The sequence below is a fragment of the Myxocyprinus asiaticus genome, chromosome 11 (assembly GCF_019703515.2).
Source record: "Myxocyprinus asiaticus isolate MX2 ecotype Aquarium Trade chromosome 11, UBuf_Myxa_2, whole genome shotgun sequence".
NCBI classification, from domain to species: domain Eukaryota; kingdom Metazoa; phylum Chordata; class Actinopteri; order Cypriniformes; family Catostomidae; genus Myxocyprinus; species Myxocyprinus asiaticus.
This window is the reverse complement of record NC_059354.1, coordinates 1,906,261-1,922,808: the sequence shown is the minus strand read 5'-3', so window position 1 is coordinate 1,922,808 and position 16,548 is coordinate 1,906,261. Positions and strand designations below refer to the sequence as shown.

General features: G+C 36.2%; 1 protein-coding gene across 1 annotated transcript; it reads left to right on the top strand.

Annotated features, from left to right (window-relative positions):
• Window positions 1–84: 84 nt before the first annotated feature.
• Window positions 85–15,192, top strand: stk24a (serine/threonine kinase 24a (STE20 homolog, yeast)). Its single transcript, XM_051710495.1, has 11 exons — window positions 85–139; window positions 4,812–5,042; window positions 6,767–6,823; window positions 8,191–8,299; window positions 8,743–8,900; window positions 11,300–11,485; window positions 11,625–11,767; window positions 11,854–11,980; window positions 13,219–13,287; window positions 13,410–13,540; window positions 14,320–15,192. The coding sequence occupies exons 1-11, from the start codon at window positions 119–121 to the stop codon at window positions 14,336–14,338; spliced, it is 1,251 nt and encodes a 416-aa protein (XP_051566455.1). The 5' UTR covers window positions 85–118; the 3' UTR covers window positions 14,339–15,192.
• Window positions 15,193–16,548: the final 1,356 nt, after the last annotated feature.

Sequence of the window (16,548 nt, the reverse complement as noted above, 5' to 3'; positions counted from 1 at the left end):
TGTAAAAGAGGGCGGCTGTGTCAACGCCCCGTTACACCCACATGATAAAGATTCTTCTTGATTGACTGTCCGATACACGGAGTGTCTACTGCATGTTCAGGAAGCAGAAGCCACAGTAATGGACACTAACGGACCAAAGGTATTGTGTGTTTGTGTATTGTCCCTGAAATGAATTCCTCTTTTTCATTTAGCTTATTGTATATATTTTTTTATTTATCTTTCACCTGATACATTTCCTTGAATTTTATTCTGGCCTAGTTATGCATATTAACATGCATATTATAGGTTAAACATCTGTTAATGCTGATTCAAATATATAGGTAGCTGCTTAATTACTCCAATTGAGATTTTATTAAAAGTACATATTCAAGTATTTACATTAAAGGATGACACACAGCATGTTTTGTCTGGTTAAGCAAATTTGCTCTTATGAAGGTAAAAATGGCTGAAAATAAAAAACTTTCTGACACAGTGTCATAGCCTTGACTGCATTACTTACTAATGAATTTTATTGTGTTTTGCCACTGTAAGAGTTTTTCTTAATCATTTCAGTCCCACCCAATGTTTTAATGTTTTCTTCCCAGGGTTACTAAACATCTGATCGTCAAAGTGCCACTGTTAGTGGAAAGGCCATGACCGTGCTTATTGTAAATGACGTGTGTGAGATTAGATTAGCTGTGTATCAATCGTGATTCAGCACAATCAGTTTAACATGAGTTTATGAGAGTATTATGTGTTTGTGATCACCTTGAGCGAAGAGTTCCTTGTTGCACAAAACATTCTCTTTGAAACCTTTGCAAACCGTCCACTAGGGCTCCAGTGCAAGATGACCAGTAGAAAGACACCACTAGGCAAGACTGGCTTGAAATACACTGCCTGGCCAAAAATAAAGTCACCGTTTGGATTTAAATAAGCAGATACTTAAAAGCCTATGATTGGATCATTATTGCAGTGATTAATATGTTTCAGCTGGCAACAATTCTTTTAACCCTAACTGATGCAGTGTGTAGCTTCTCATTTCTTAAACAACCATGTCGGAAGAAGTATCCTGTGGTCGTGGAAAAGATGTTACTGTGTTTCAGAAGGGGCAAATTATTGGCCTGCATCAAGCAAAGAAAACAACTAAGGAGAATGCTGAAATTACCGGAATTGGGTGAAGAACTGTCCAATCATTATTAAAACCTGGAAGGATAGTGGTTCACGGCTATGTTTAATTGTGTAAGTAAGAGCATTTCTACACGCACAATGCGACAAGAACTTACAGGATTGAGGCTAAACAGCTCTGTGGCCACAAGAAAGCCACTTGTCAGTGAGGCTATTCAGAAAAAAACAACTTCAATTTGCTAGGGAGCATAAAGATTGGACTGTGGAGCAATGGAAAAAGGTCATGTGGTCCAGATTTACCCTATTCCAAAGCGATGGGTGCATCAAGGTAAGAAGGGAAGTGCATGAAGCAATGCACCCATCATGCATAGTGCCCACTTTACAAGCCTCTGGAGGCAGTGTTATGATCTGGGGTTGTTTCTATTGGTCAGGTCTAGGCAGGGGCGGGTTTACGATTTCTGAGGCCCCAAGCAACCAACCAATCCGAGAATGTTAAATCTTTGTGACACCTGCGCTAAAAACAGTCTAGACGCAGCGCAACGACTGAAACAGAACGTAGGCGTCTCGACATGTGTTTTTGAGACCTGACGTTCTTTTTAACTTGACACAGTGTCTAAAAATGTGCCGGTCCTGCGTGAGACACTGAAGAAACAGTGAGACGTGGTACAGCAATCAAGGACTTTCATCCAGCGCGTTTACATAGAAAAACAATGATAAAACAGAGTAGAAGCACGTAAAAACACGTTCAGTGTTAACGGCCCCTCATCTATTTGCGCATATCTGTGTGAGTGAGCGCGTATGGGCGAAACAAGTTCGGAAGGCCTGTATATTTTTTTCATAAATTAAAAACCCGAACCCAAAGTCCTACTGACCCGAACCCGGCGGCTTCGTGAACCGCTCTGAGACCGCAGACAACAGTATATTCGCGTGTGTACCCAGAACAACATGTCACCCCTCAAGCGGTTTTTGTAGAGCTTTGCTACTCGGGCCGGGAGGCCCCTGACGTCCAGGGCCCCACACAATTGCGTGGTTTGCTTGGTGGTTAAAACCGCTACTGGGTCTAGGCTCAGCAACGTTATGCAGCAGTACAATGAAGTATTTAAAGTAAATAAAATGCGCAGATCAAAATAATTAGCGCAGATCAAAAAATAATAAGCATGAATAAAAAATATATAAACACATTTAAAATATGCTGCAAAAAAAAAAAAAAAAAGAAAAAAGAAAGAAAAGAAAAAAAAAAGAAAACCTAAAGCAAAGTCATCAGAATTGCAAACAAAATCATGTTTTCCTTGGTTATATTACTGTTTTTTATGCTCTCTGACAATTTTGATCATATTTTCATTTTTTTGTACACTTACGCTGTATTTTACTTTGCTTTTGTTTCCAAGTTCTGCGCTTGATTTTCCAAAACTTGTGAGTAGATTTTCATGTAAATCAGGGGGCGTTTTGCGTCCCCATTGGTCCACTTGTTCTTGATCGACAGCTCCTCCTCTAGCCAATCATTCGAAGAGGGGAGGTGACGTCACTCCAATGCGACTCTGACGGCTGCTGCTCAATATGCATATTTTTAGTATATTCATAATTATATAGAATAATACATTGTGTTAATATATTACAATATACTGAGTAATACATAAGGAATTGCCGCTTTTCATGTATTGGGAAATATATGACAATATATGTCCTTATATATTGTAATGTTTGTCATTTTATATTCAATAATACACTTCATAATATATAGATGTGCATGTGATAAACAATGGTAGTGTGTGCTTAAATATATTTTAACATATATGTTGTACATATAGTCACATTTATATGGGAATATGTATGAGCAATATATGTACACAATTCTGAGGAAATATATACTGTAATGTATCCATATATGTGAATATTTATGTAATTATATATTTGTAAATATATACATATTGAGTTTAAATATATTTGAACATATATGCACTATATTTTAACATATATATGGGAACATGTGAAATATATGTACACAATTCTGAGAGAAATATATTCTGTAATATATATCCATATATATATATATATATATATATATATATATATATATATATATATATATATATATATATATATATATATATTAATGTGTGAAAAAAAAAGAAGAAAAAAGGTTGTAGATTTTGTCCAACAGTTTGAAATACTATGTGGAAAGCAAATCTGTCACTGAATTTACATTTATGTCTTCATTTGCCTGAATCTGTAAAGAATTGGGGACCTTTGTAGGCATATTGGGAATATATTTTTGAGACATTTAATGCTGTATGTAAACCCATGCGTTAACTAATGAAAGAGAAATGATTTGAGTATTTCAATAAAGCTATTACATGTAAAAATGTAGTACAGTTTTTGTCTTGTTATTGCTATATATATATTTTTTTTATATATGTATCAATATAGAGCCATACGTGGTTCATGCATTTATTGCAGAATATTGAAAAATATAAGCACTAGATTCCCATATATGAAAATGTATTATTTAATACATCACATTATATTTTCCAGTATATTCACATATATTTTTGTTTCGTAAGGGCACAGTCCAATCTTTATGCTCCCTAGCAAATTGAAGTTGTTTTTTTCTGAATAGCCTCACTGACAAGTGGCTTTCTTGTGGCCACAGAGCTGTTTAGCCTCAATCCTGTAAGTTCTTGTCGCATTGTGTGTGTGGAAATGCTCTTATTTTCACAATTAAACATAGCCGTGAACCACTATCCTTCCAGGTTTTAATAATGATCTTCTTGCAGTTCTTATCCCAATTCCAGTAATTTCAGCATTCTCCTTAGTTGTTTTCTTTGCTTGATGCAGGCCAATAATTTGCCCCTTCTGAAACACAGTAACATCTTTTCCACGACCACGGGATACTTCTTCCAACATGGTTGTTTAAGAAATGAGAAGCTACACACTGCACCAGTTAGGGTTAAAAGAATTGTTGCCAGCTGAAACATATTAATCACTGCAATAATGATCCAATCATAGGCTTTTGAGTATCTGCTTATTTAAATCCAAACGGTGACTTTATTTTTGGCCAGGCAGTGTAAAATAACCATCTTAAGACAAATGTTTCCAAAACTATTCATGAGACTTGTGTACAGTACTGTAAATATCTGAATTTTTAGCAGTTACTTTATATATATTGATTCTACCATTATAATCAACAACTTTGAATCAGTAGTTTTATATTTTTCCGTTGTTTTTAATTTGATTACATTATTCGCTGTGCTTCATGGGATTGAAGTTTATTCCATGTTTAAGTAGACACGGTTTTTTACCTTTGTTTTTTTGTTCGATTTTCAAATACTTTCTTGCTTCAAATCAAAGTTTGTAATGTTGTGATTCACCTCAGTGATGGTTGGTTTGGTTCATAACTTATGAAGTTTTTTTATAAAATTCCTATGGAAGAACCGAGACAGTTGAAAAAAATGGACAGTCAAAATTTTACAGCAAACATGCACATTTTTGCACCTTTCAAGATTCGTTTATATGCTACTGTTAGTCGTCTAATGCCTACCACGACACACGTTTCCTAATGAAAATAAGCATATGAAGTTACATGGAAAGATTTCTTTGAGGAGCCTCTTTCATGTTGGTGAGAACTGTTCCCATTAAAGTGCAGCATCTCAGAGTGTTTCAAGCAAGCAAATTAAATCGTTTCACACTCATTCTCCTTTTTTATACAGAATTTGAGAGTCGATCCTGAAGAGCTGTTCACCAAGCTTGAGCGGATTGGGAAGGGATCATTTGGCGAGGTCTTTAAAGGGATTGACACCCGCACGCAGCAGGTGGTTGCTATAAAGATCATTGATCTGGAAGAAGCTGAAGATGAAGTGGAGGATATACAGAAGGAGATTACAGTCCTCAGTCAGTGTGACAGCCCCTTCATCACTAAATACTACGGCTCTTATCTGAAGGTGAGGCCCACATGCCTGAAGGATAAAGTGGGTTCCTCTATTAATGGACCTGATTATAGAGTGTTTCCCCTTTCTGTCTCTTACCTGAGTGAACTGCAGAGCCAGTCTTTCCAAGTTTTTCTGAGTTTGAGCCCCTGGAGCTGAAGCCATGCCAGCAAATGTGGAACCCTGAATGATTTGAGTGTATTAGCATTATGATTTGTGGAACCCTGAATGATTTGAGTGTATTAGCATTATGATATGTGGAACCCTGAATGATTTGAGTGTATTAGCATTATGATATGTGGAACCCTGAATGATTTGAGTGTATTAGCATCATTCAGTACATGAGAGGAATTGTGAAAATGTTCAGAACCAGACTTTTGACCTAGCATAAAGTCTGGCCCGTTTTGCAGCTTACTCTGGCCAAAGAATCGCACAGTTAGACAGGAAGGGGCAACCACAATGCATTTTATGTGATGTTTAAGGGGCAGTTAAATCAGTCAGCAATAGAGCTGTTCAGCCATGATATCAATTTATAGGGAACCCAGAAGACTAATTCACCATGGTTTCGTTTAGAAATGTCCTATGTAATTTTGGATCTATGAGTAAAATAAGATCTGTGGTTAACTTTGTTTGAAGATACGTAGATGTTTTGTTCTACAACATAAATGACACACAGCCATACCATAAACCTGAATGTGCTTCATTGCAGACCTTATTTTACTCATGAATCCAAAACTGCAATTATAAAAACCCAAAGGAAAATCCAGAGGGAACCCATTATGAATTCTCTTCCATGTTTTAGGAAAACAACCTGAACAGCTCTATACCGAATAAATACAGATCAATGCAGAATAAATAACTTTCCATTGTGTGTGGACTTTGTGGTCAGAATTTCTGTCCATCCTTTATTAAAAAATACAGACTAATAAAGCTCAAACAAAGAAGAATTTACAGTTGTGCTTGAGGAAAGACTGTCCCATTTACCTTTTCATCAAGTGCTTCAAACAGATATCTTTACCAATATCTTTAAAAGATTTGATTCCATAAACCTCACAAACTTTGGCAGAAGCACTTTTTGTAGCTGCCTGATACCTTATAAACACAAGTTGTTTACAAGGTAATAACTTGCACTGCATTAATCCAGCAATCACATTGGAAAAACTGAAATCATTTCTGTTCACAGTATGCATCAGATTGTTGTGTGGGCATGTGATCTGAGAATAAGAGTAATCTGAGGTTTCATTGTGATGAAGCAGGTTGATGTGTGTCAGGCAGCTTGTGGTGACTTTTTCACCTGTGTGAAGTAATTCTGTGTTGTGACGATGATCTTCTAACTAAAAAATGCCACATTTGATTGCTCTGTTTGTCCATGCACATGCAATGAAGCTGTGCTTTGATACTGTTAGGTAAAGATAAAGCTGTGGCTGTGAGTCACACTGAGCTGGAAAATCTCATACAGCATCAGTCCTATCCATCACTTTGCATTCTTTAGGATAGAGGTTGCTGATCTAGCTATATTTTAGGGGACAAAATACTGTAGCTGAATGTGTCCCCTGAAGTGAGGGGATGTCATCACAAAGAAATATGATTTATATAGAAACTAAATAATGTCTTCATTACTGAATTAATATTCTAAATTCGTTATAATACTGAACTCATGGTCAAACAAAAAGATTTCATGTTTGAACTGAGAATGACCAGACTCCATGTCTCCCTCTCTCTTGGTCTCTCTCTTTCAGGACACAAAGTTATGGATCATCATGGAATATTCAGGAGGGGGCTCAGCCCTGGATTTGGTGAGAATTTTGATTCTCTTATCTCTACCAGTATTTGGTCTTCAGCAGGGTTTCTTACCGTGAACCCCAAAGGGACAGTTCACTTAAAAAATTATAATTAACGCTGTCTCAAACTTGTATGACTATTGCGACATGCACATAACCAATAAAAAATAAAAAATTAAAAAAACTGTAATAAGAATGAGAAAAATAACAATACAAATACTTCATAAATACTTTATATGTCAACTTTACTGAGAATTTCAGGTGGTACTTCAATGGACAAATACGGTTGGGAACACCTGTGGTTTAAATGTGGAGGTCTATATAGGTTTAAGAAGTAGTAAAGTAAATCTACAGGCTGAGTTATTCAAAAGTTTAGCTCTGCGTGACCCCCCAGAAAATCAACAACAACACTAATGTATAAAAGGCATCAAAATGACCCCTCTTGGATTCAACTTTTTATATTTTTATCTTCAATAATTTAAGAATTAGATCATACACAACTATTTTAATGTTTAATTTGTTTATTTGTTCATTCTTAAGGTTTAAAAATTAAAAGATCAAATTCAGTATTATTTAAATTAATTGCAACCTTTCCTGAACCGACTTTTTCTGAGCCTTCATTGCAAATACATTCAAAACATCTAATAGTGCAGACAGATTTCTCCACTGGAATGTTATAAATGTCATCTGCTTTTCTTTAAAATACAAAAATATAATTTGTTATAAAAAATAAATACAAAAAATCTCTTATTTTATTTATTTATTGATACACTAACATACCTAATATTAATAGATTAGAACAACACTCAGAAAGCTAGATAACTAGATCAAATGTGCTAGCTAGTAGCTACTCAAGTATTTTACTAGCTTGCTGATTTAGAATATTTAAATGCCAATGCTTCAAAATCTATCTGTCATATATTTTAAAAAGCTAAAAAAAATAATAAAATACAGTATTTCCAGACAAAACTTACCAAAATGTGCTAGCTACCTAAATATTAGCACTAGCAGTTTGCTAGCAAAGCTGATTTTATTTTGGATTTCATTTTGACCCCCTTTGCGAAGACTTTGAGTAGTGATACAAAAATGTATATTTTTTCTGACCCTATGACATTAATGAGACTCAAACACAAGATTTTTGAGGATAACATAAAATATAAAGGAATAAAATGTTTATATTGATAAAGTATTCCGAAAATCACACAGTCAATTTGACCCCTTTTATGCATTCTAGGGTTAAACCAGCCCAGTTCACTTGACTTCCTTTCCGCTTCCACCAGATATCCTGCTCTCCTTTGGGAGCAGGTAGAATGCTTCATCCAAAGCAGATTTGAATGAATGAGTGTTGAGATCCTCACTTGGGCCTTTTCTCTGTGCTACAGCTGGAGCCTGGAGCTCTGGATGAGACTCATATTGCCACCATCCTTAGAGAAATCCTGAAGGGTCTGGATTACCTGCATTCAGAGAAGAAAATTCACAGAGATATTAAAGGTACTTGTGGTACCTGCACAGCACCTCATCACACTGACATAGCAAACCACTAAAGCACAGGCTCAGATGTATTCTGCCTCGATGTGGCAGGAATACATTTTATGTAGATTTCTACAATTAAAGGAGTGATTTCAGATTTCAAACAACTTAATTCTCAGCATCTGTGGAATGATGTGAATTACCACAGGAAATAATTGAAAAGAAGTCAATCCCCAGTTTGTAAAAAAACAAGCAATAATTGTATTTGCAATAGTACACTTACAATGGAAGTCTTGAGGCAAGTGTACCGAAGGGTTTAGAAGCAGAAATATTCAGCTTGCATTTTTGTAAAAGGGTTTATATTCAATGTTCTGTACAAATCTTTTTTTATTTGAGCTGTAACCCCCCCCCCCCCATCAAACTCAATATAGCTAATATGTGCTCATCTGTTTGTGTCTTTCCAGCTGCTAATGTCCTGTTATCAGAGCAGGGTGATGTGAAGCTGGCTGATTTTGGTGTGGCTGGGCAGCTCACAGACACACAGATCAAGAGGAACACGTTTGTGGGCACTCCATTCTGGATGGCACCAGAAGTCATTAAACAGTCAGAGTATGACTCAAAGGTCAGAGCCTGAGCATGCTTACAGCAACCAATGTGTTACAGGTATTTCATCATTTTGGGGCAAATGCAGTGAACAGTTGCACCACTTCTGCATGTGGTAAGCGCAAAATCCCTTTGTCTGAGGCCACATCCACAGTAGTATTTTTTCGGTAGAGCTGTCAAAATGAATGCATTAATGCACACATTACATTTAAAATGTTTCACAAGCTAATTTTTCTTAAACGCAATTAACACATTTACCAATTTTCAAATTGTATTCAGCTCTGTGTGAGTTCTAAACACTGGTTGGAGTGGGGTGGAACATTTGCGATGTATCCGGAGTCAATTACACTGACACACACACCACAAACACACCCACAACAGCAATTCCATGTCAGTGATCCAGTGACTGAGAAAGGACCTCTTACAAAACAAACACAGATGGGACTTGTGACAAAAGTCAAGTACTTTGTTGCCGCTGTGGAATTTAATTGCCACAGAGGCACATCAAGTCTTAACTATCACCTAAAATGGAGCTACTGGTAGGCTAGCTTGTTAAATAATTTAAACTTTGAACCTGTTGCCGCTAACATTTCAGACCATCTGTTAATGATTACTAGAAAATTTGGATGACATATAATTACGTGGGCAGTGCCAGTGCTAAAAGCAGAATAATGTTTGGAATGGCATATTACCATATTACTCTTACTATTTCTGCCATACATATGTTGCATTCTATTCAAAGTCGGATGTGGGAAATTCCGACTTGATATCTCCGATCTCCAACAATAAAGGACAGATGCTCAGAAGATGACTTATAAGCAAGCAAAACTGCAATGCTCCTGTTAGCTTACCAGGTGTTTGATTGTCACCAGAGACGTCTCCTTGCAGCAAAACTGATAAACGATGCTGCAATTCTAGCTTTTGTTGTACAGGTGTACGATAATCAAAATACAGTATAATTTACCATATTTTAAACAACTGTGTTTGCTAACATTTGCTAAACAGGTTGTAATGTATTATCATGTAATGTAGGAACTTTGACTCATTGATGATATTATTTCATAAAAGCATTCCAACATGTTACGTCACGCACCTAAAACCTATTTGTAGATGTTTCCAATTTGGAAGTCTGATTTTAAGGGGCATTCCATTGTATTTTTCCTAGTAGGACGTTGGAAATTCAGACTTTCCAAGCTGAATGGAATGAAGCATTAGATATGTCAGAAACAGTAAGAATAGAATGCCATTCTGAACACAGACGTTCTCTGCAGCTCTTTTCATGTAGAGCTCAATGTGGCACTTGACGCCATGATGCGAATCATGTGCAGTCCCTATCCAAAGTAGATTTCTACAGATTGCCACAGAGATTGCCCATCGCAATGAGTATGCAACCTATGGGGACTAGTTCTTTCAATTAGTCAACCTCCCACTAAGACTTTGGGAAATGTTTAATGTTACTTGAATTAGTGCTATTTTAGTACATTTCTATCTTTAAACTTCGGAAGGCTTTGTTTGGAAAATGTTAATAAAGCATCATATTGTTACATCATATAATAAATGCATATTGACAGGAAAAGAAGTATATATTGTATAGAGAGTCAAATTTCTGCGTAACTATGACAAATCATGCAATTAATCAGGATTAAATGTTTTAATCCACTGACAGCACTAGTTTTCGGTGAAAAACGCCTTGATTTTGCTACGTTTATGCCTCTAATCCACACTGGAACAGCATTTTCCACCACCAAAAACATGGCCAAATTCACTAACCGCAATCCAGTTTAACGTGGAAATAAATGCGCTGAAATAGTGCTGCACTGTGAGCATTAAGTCACTGTAAATTACTGTCATTCTTTACAGTACAAACATGCCTCTTCTATTATTAATTGCATCTTATTCACAAAAGTGATCCAAGCGATCCAAGGACATGTCAGCTGAGGCTGAAATTAGTTCAAGAGTATAAAATTAATTAAAAATGTATTAATAACTGATTATATCTAGGTGATTTCAGCAATTTGTCAACTTCTGCTAGGCTTATCCACCAGAATTCGACCGCATCACATTCCTTCACATTCACTCTCTGCAAAACGCTGCCCTCCAAAGACATATCAGCCAAACTGAAGTCAGCAAACCCAAGGATATGTAAAATTTGAATTATGAGCCCAAAACTTGACATTTCAAGTAGTGTTTAATTAAGACAACTTGACAACATTAGGGTTTACAGCAAATGTCTTTGAATCACTATGTATTAAATATGATTATAAAATATGGAATTGGCAAATATTGATAAATGTGATTGTGATTCATTTGATTAATTAATCAGAGATCATGTCTTTAATTTGATTAAAAAAATAAAATAATCAATTGACAGACATCATCTAAATGAACTGATGTTAGTCAGTCGTGTGTCTTTTACAGGCAGATATCTGGTCATTGGGTATAACTGCAATCGAGCTGGCAAAAGGAGAGCCGCCCCACTCTGATCTTCACCCCATGAAGGCGTTATTTCTCATCCCGAAGGAACATGCACCCACACTGGAGGGTAACTACAGCAAAGCTCTCAAAGAGTTTGTAGATGCCTGTGTCAATAAAGATCCCAACTTTGTAAGTGCTGCCAAACTAAACTAAAAAGCCTTTGGATTTCTGCATGGCACTAAAGCCAAGCTGATGACATAAGCTGTTGTGAGTGTCTCTAATATGTTTCTGTTGTGTGTAATTGTGTAAATTCTGTTGTCTTCACCAGAGACCAACAGCTAAAGAGCTTTTGAAACACAAACTTATCGTTCGATATGCCAAGAAGACGTCATACCTCACAGAGCTCATTGACAATTACAAGAGATGGAAAGTAAAACAGGCTCGTGATGAGTACAGTTCAGACTCAGACTCGTAAGCACAGAAACAACATCCACACACATATAATCATATATATAATTATCTTGTTTATTCACTGAGAAATGATTCTGTATCTCCAGAGAGGACAGTGAAGCATCTGGAATGAAGTCTGTAGATAATAACTGGATCTTCAACACAATCAGAGAAAAAGAGTCCAAACAGAACCAGAATGAAATCCAACAGCAGGAAGTGCTCATCCACAATCAGGTGGGGAACGAGATGTTTACCTAGAGATGTTTATCTGAATAAGGACATACCATACTGTCCTACAAAGACAAAAATCCAAAAATTATGGCAACACTGAAACAGGAAATATAGAAAAAACAGGGTGGATTTTCTACAATGAAAACACTCCATATTCTGTAAATCCGAGCACAGCTGAGACGAATCCGTCTGTCACAGGTCAGATCTTATTTCAGTCATAACTCGTCTTCAACAAATGTGTGGTTACTGCATTTTGCCTTTATGCGGCAACATAGTACTGCAATGTTTTTATTAAGGCAAATAGTTTAAGATGGAAATACTACAGACAAAACCTATCACTAAAAGAAAGCTTTTGGAAAGTTTAGAATAAAACGTTTTATTTTATTTTTTTACTTTATTAAGGAATCATTTTTTGTCTTTGAGGACATACCCAAAGGAAAGTTTTGACAAATGTTGCTCACTGGGAACAATGTATCCCCAAACTATAGCCTAGTAAAACTACACACACAAACATATTAACTCATGCATACCATATTAATCAAAACACAGACACTCATACACACATTTATATACATATACTTAAGAAACAACATTAAATCAAAATTGACCACATTTACTTTCTTAATACACATTTCTGTTCTTATTGTGTGTGATTCATCAGTGCTGTGTTATTTATTCCAAGGGGGAAAAAGGATTTGTTCTCATGATCTTTAATGAAAATGTAATAACTGCATTTTTTTTCATTGAATATCCTGTCTCTCAAACGTGTGTTGTGGATACAGTTTCATGCTGACTTGAAGGTTCTTTGTACAGTTTGTATGTTGGTTTGGAAACTGTAAATCAATATATATTTAGATAAATGTCATAATACTGTCATATACAGTCACACAACTCTGTTCTTAAATGATATGGGTGTCAAGAAGAAGTTTTTTATTAATAGACCAGTAAGAGAATGGTTCATCTGTCACAGCAAGCTTTTATCCTCAAGATGTGGTTAGAAGTGGGACTGTTTCTAGCTGTGGTCCCTCTGAGCTTCATAGAAAGCTCTTTCTCTCTCCCTGTCTGTCGGCATCTGTACTGTAGAGAGCAGCGTGAACTGAATTTCATTTTAAAGTGATATTGTAGTTGTCAGTGAGTGATTATATACTCTTGCAACCCTCTGTCAGTTACCATAGTGTGTGATATGATCTTCAGAGGTTTGTCTTTCACAGTATACACTGCCTGTCTGTCTCAATGTTTAGGTTCCAGACAGTCTAAAGAGACCTCTCTCCCAGAGCATGTCCTCTATTATATCCCCATTGTTTGTAGAGGTAAGACTTCAATTCTGATTAACCAAGTAATTTTCCAACTTTGTTTTCTTGATGGAAAAGATATATCCTGAAGGGCACTTTTTCAAGTAGATCACAAAATGAACTTCTTTGTCTTCTGTCAGCTGAAGCAAAAGGTTGGTGTTTATAAGTCTGCGGTGTTAGAGGACCTAAAGGAGGCCATGCATCTGGCAGAAGAGTCATGTCCAGGCATCACTGACTTTATGGTGATGGAGGTGGTGCAGAGATTAAAGAGGTATTCACACCAACCTTCACTAGCCATCAGTGATAGACTGGGACAGAAAAACAGCCCAGGACCTATACTGCCTAATACACATCATTATCGCTTTATTATCTAGTAGTTCATATTCATTTTGTTATGTTTAAAATATCTGTTTTAATATGGCAAGCCAAACTGACTGTGAAGGATTTGAATTATAGATATCAACAATTCAATTTTCACTATTTCAAATGCAAATTTTTTTCATAACAGCAATGGAATTTCTACTAGTGAAAGTCTTGATATCATTAATTACATCTGCACTAGTAAAAAATTCAATTCTTGATATTAAAATGATGTCATCACTCACAGAAACAAATTTTTTTATACAAAAAAATTGAATTTCAACTAGTAAAAAAAAATGTATTGTGTAGTGTTCTTAATATCTGTAACTAAATTTCCACCAGCAGAATTTCACAATATTCTGTCTATCACAAGCCATTTCGACACTTAATCATGTGCAGGATTTGAGTTATAGATATCATCAATTCAATTTTCACTAGTTAAAATGCTATTTCTTGATAACAGGAATGAAATCTGTCATTCTATCCTGCACATAATTAAAAGTCAATTGAGTTTGCCTTTTTTTTTTTTTTTTTTTTTTTTTTTGCATATTAATAAATATTGTTATTTATATTGTAAATAAATTTGGTGTCGACAGCTGGCCCAACAAGAAAAGTCCCTGTGCTCTCAAGGGCCAGTCCATCCCTGCTGTCCGAAACATGTCTGATGTGTTTGCTCTTTCTCCTTGTCAGGTTTTCCTCCACTCACTGAGTGATGTCTTTAAATTCCCAGTGAGCTTCCATGAAGACTCACTCTCTGTGGGCGGAACCACATTCGAATCACAGTGCACTACATCCAGAACACGTGGAGAACAGACACACACATACACAAAGTTGAATGTCGAATACCTCTTAAGAATGAAGCAGGTTGTGTGTGTCTGAATTTTTTTGTGTGATGGGTTATAGATTAAATCATTGTTTTACAATTTGAGGTACTTGCTGTTAGATGATGATAGTTTGTGAACTGAATTAGAAAGACCCCATGAAATGGCTTGACGAACTCAATTTTCTTGTGTTGACATATTTCCTATTGAAATAGGAATTTGGGTGGGACATTTCAAAGTGCATGTATCTTTTTTTAATAGCCAATAGGCAGTCATGAACTATCATTTTATTTTCACTCTAGAGAGCATTTAATTGCACACAAATTTGGGTGCAAGATAAATCATTAATATTTTTAATCTACAAGACTGTAAATTGTGTATATATACTGAAAGATAATTTTGACAACTTTTAGGAGTACATTATCATATAAGATAGCTTCAAAGCTACCAGACTAAAAGCAACAATCTCCAATTTTAATTGTATGGGATCTTCAATATGTATATCAGCTCTTTTTTACAGAGCAGTGATGAAGGTGCAATAATCAAATCCATCCATCCATCCTCTACCGCTTGTCCTATGCAGGGCCACGGGTGGTGCTGGAGCCTATCCCAACTGTCTCGGGCCGAAGGCAGGGAAACACCCTGGACAGGTGGCCAGTCCATCACAGGGCAACAATCAAACAAATGTTAAAAATGTCCTGTGCTCTTTTTGGCACTTTAAAAAAACCATAGTTTAACTACATTTTGAGTGTTTCCTTTTATTTGTTACAGTGCATTTATTCTCTTTTAAATTTTAATTTCATTCTTGTTTTTTTTATGTGACATATGGACTCCCAAACCTAGTGAGCTGCCTTGCTAAACATCATTTTTAGGGCATCATAGGTGGACTCCTGTCCTGGAGGGTATTTCAAAAAGTAGACAGCATACATTTAATTTTGGCCAAAACCTAAGGCAGCATCTCATGCATTTTGAGATTAGGCTAACAGAACACATTGCATGAGCTCAGGTATGAATTTGTTTTAGATAGCAGACAAAGTCAAGATATAAAAAAATATTCCATATAACAAGGACCCTTTCATGTAATATTTGTGTGTGCAATGCATTTTGTCTCTATCGAACATTAATTCAATAGCTTTGCAACATGCTAACACAGAACTCTAATTGAATCAACTTTATCAATTCTCTCATGCGCTTCACGTGAGTGTCCATCAAGAGGGATGTTGCCTAAACTTAAAAACAGTTTGTCAAGATTACGATCAAAGAACATATTAAAAATCAGCAGTAAAATCTGACAACAGTGGTATCATAAATTGTACTTCTTTAGCTCAAATCACGATAAAAAAAAAAACGCTATCTTCTCGGCAGGTTCAGCTTATGCACGTGCGTTCTCGAGGTGACTGACAGGCGATGTCTGTTCCTAAAAAGTGATTGGCTCTTTACCTGTTAGGCAGGACTTTCCTTTTCAACATTCGCCATATTGGGCATTCCAATCTCTTTCATTCATTTTAATACCAGTGGTCTGTCTCGGGCTAAATAGTCACTGGCTATAATCATGGTGTCTACTCATCGCTTTCCAACAGTAACAGTGTAATTATATCACTGTACAAATAAAAATGACATTTTAAAGATAAATGGGGGAATTATTTACACATGCTGTGTTGGTTTAGCGCCTGTTTCACTAAAGGAATTATGCACTCCTGCGCAAAAATGGCCTCAAAGTCTGTGCCGAATGCAATTTGCATGGTGCAATGCCGATCTCGCAGCCAATTCTGAGTACTATTTAGCGGAGGATGCAGCAGACCATCACGATCTGCGGGGAATGTACAGGCAACATCATTCCACTACTGTGATCCAGACATCTGAATCATCTCTTAAAAATGCCAAAGGTGTGCTTGACTACACCGCAATATGTGGATATATGCCAGGTTATAATGCTCTTCTCCATTACTTGATGAATAACTGCCAACATCATCAAAAAAATAAAAAAATAAAATAAAAATAAAAGATTTTTACTGCCTGCTTTTCTCACACTGTAAATTGTGCCAGGCAATTTTTGTGAGACTAACATACATAGAAAGGTGTGTTTGTGCGGAAAGGA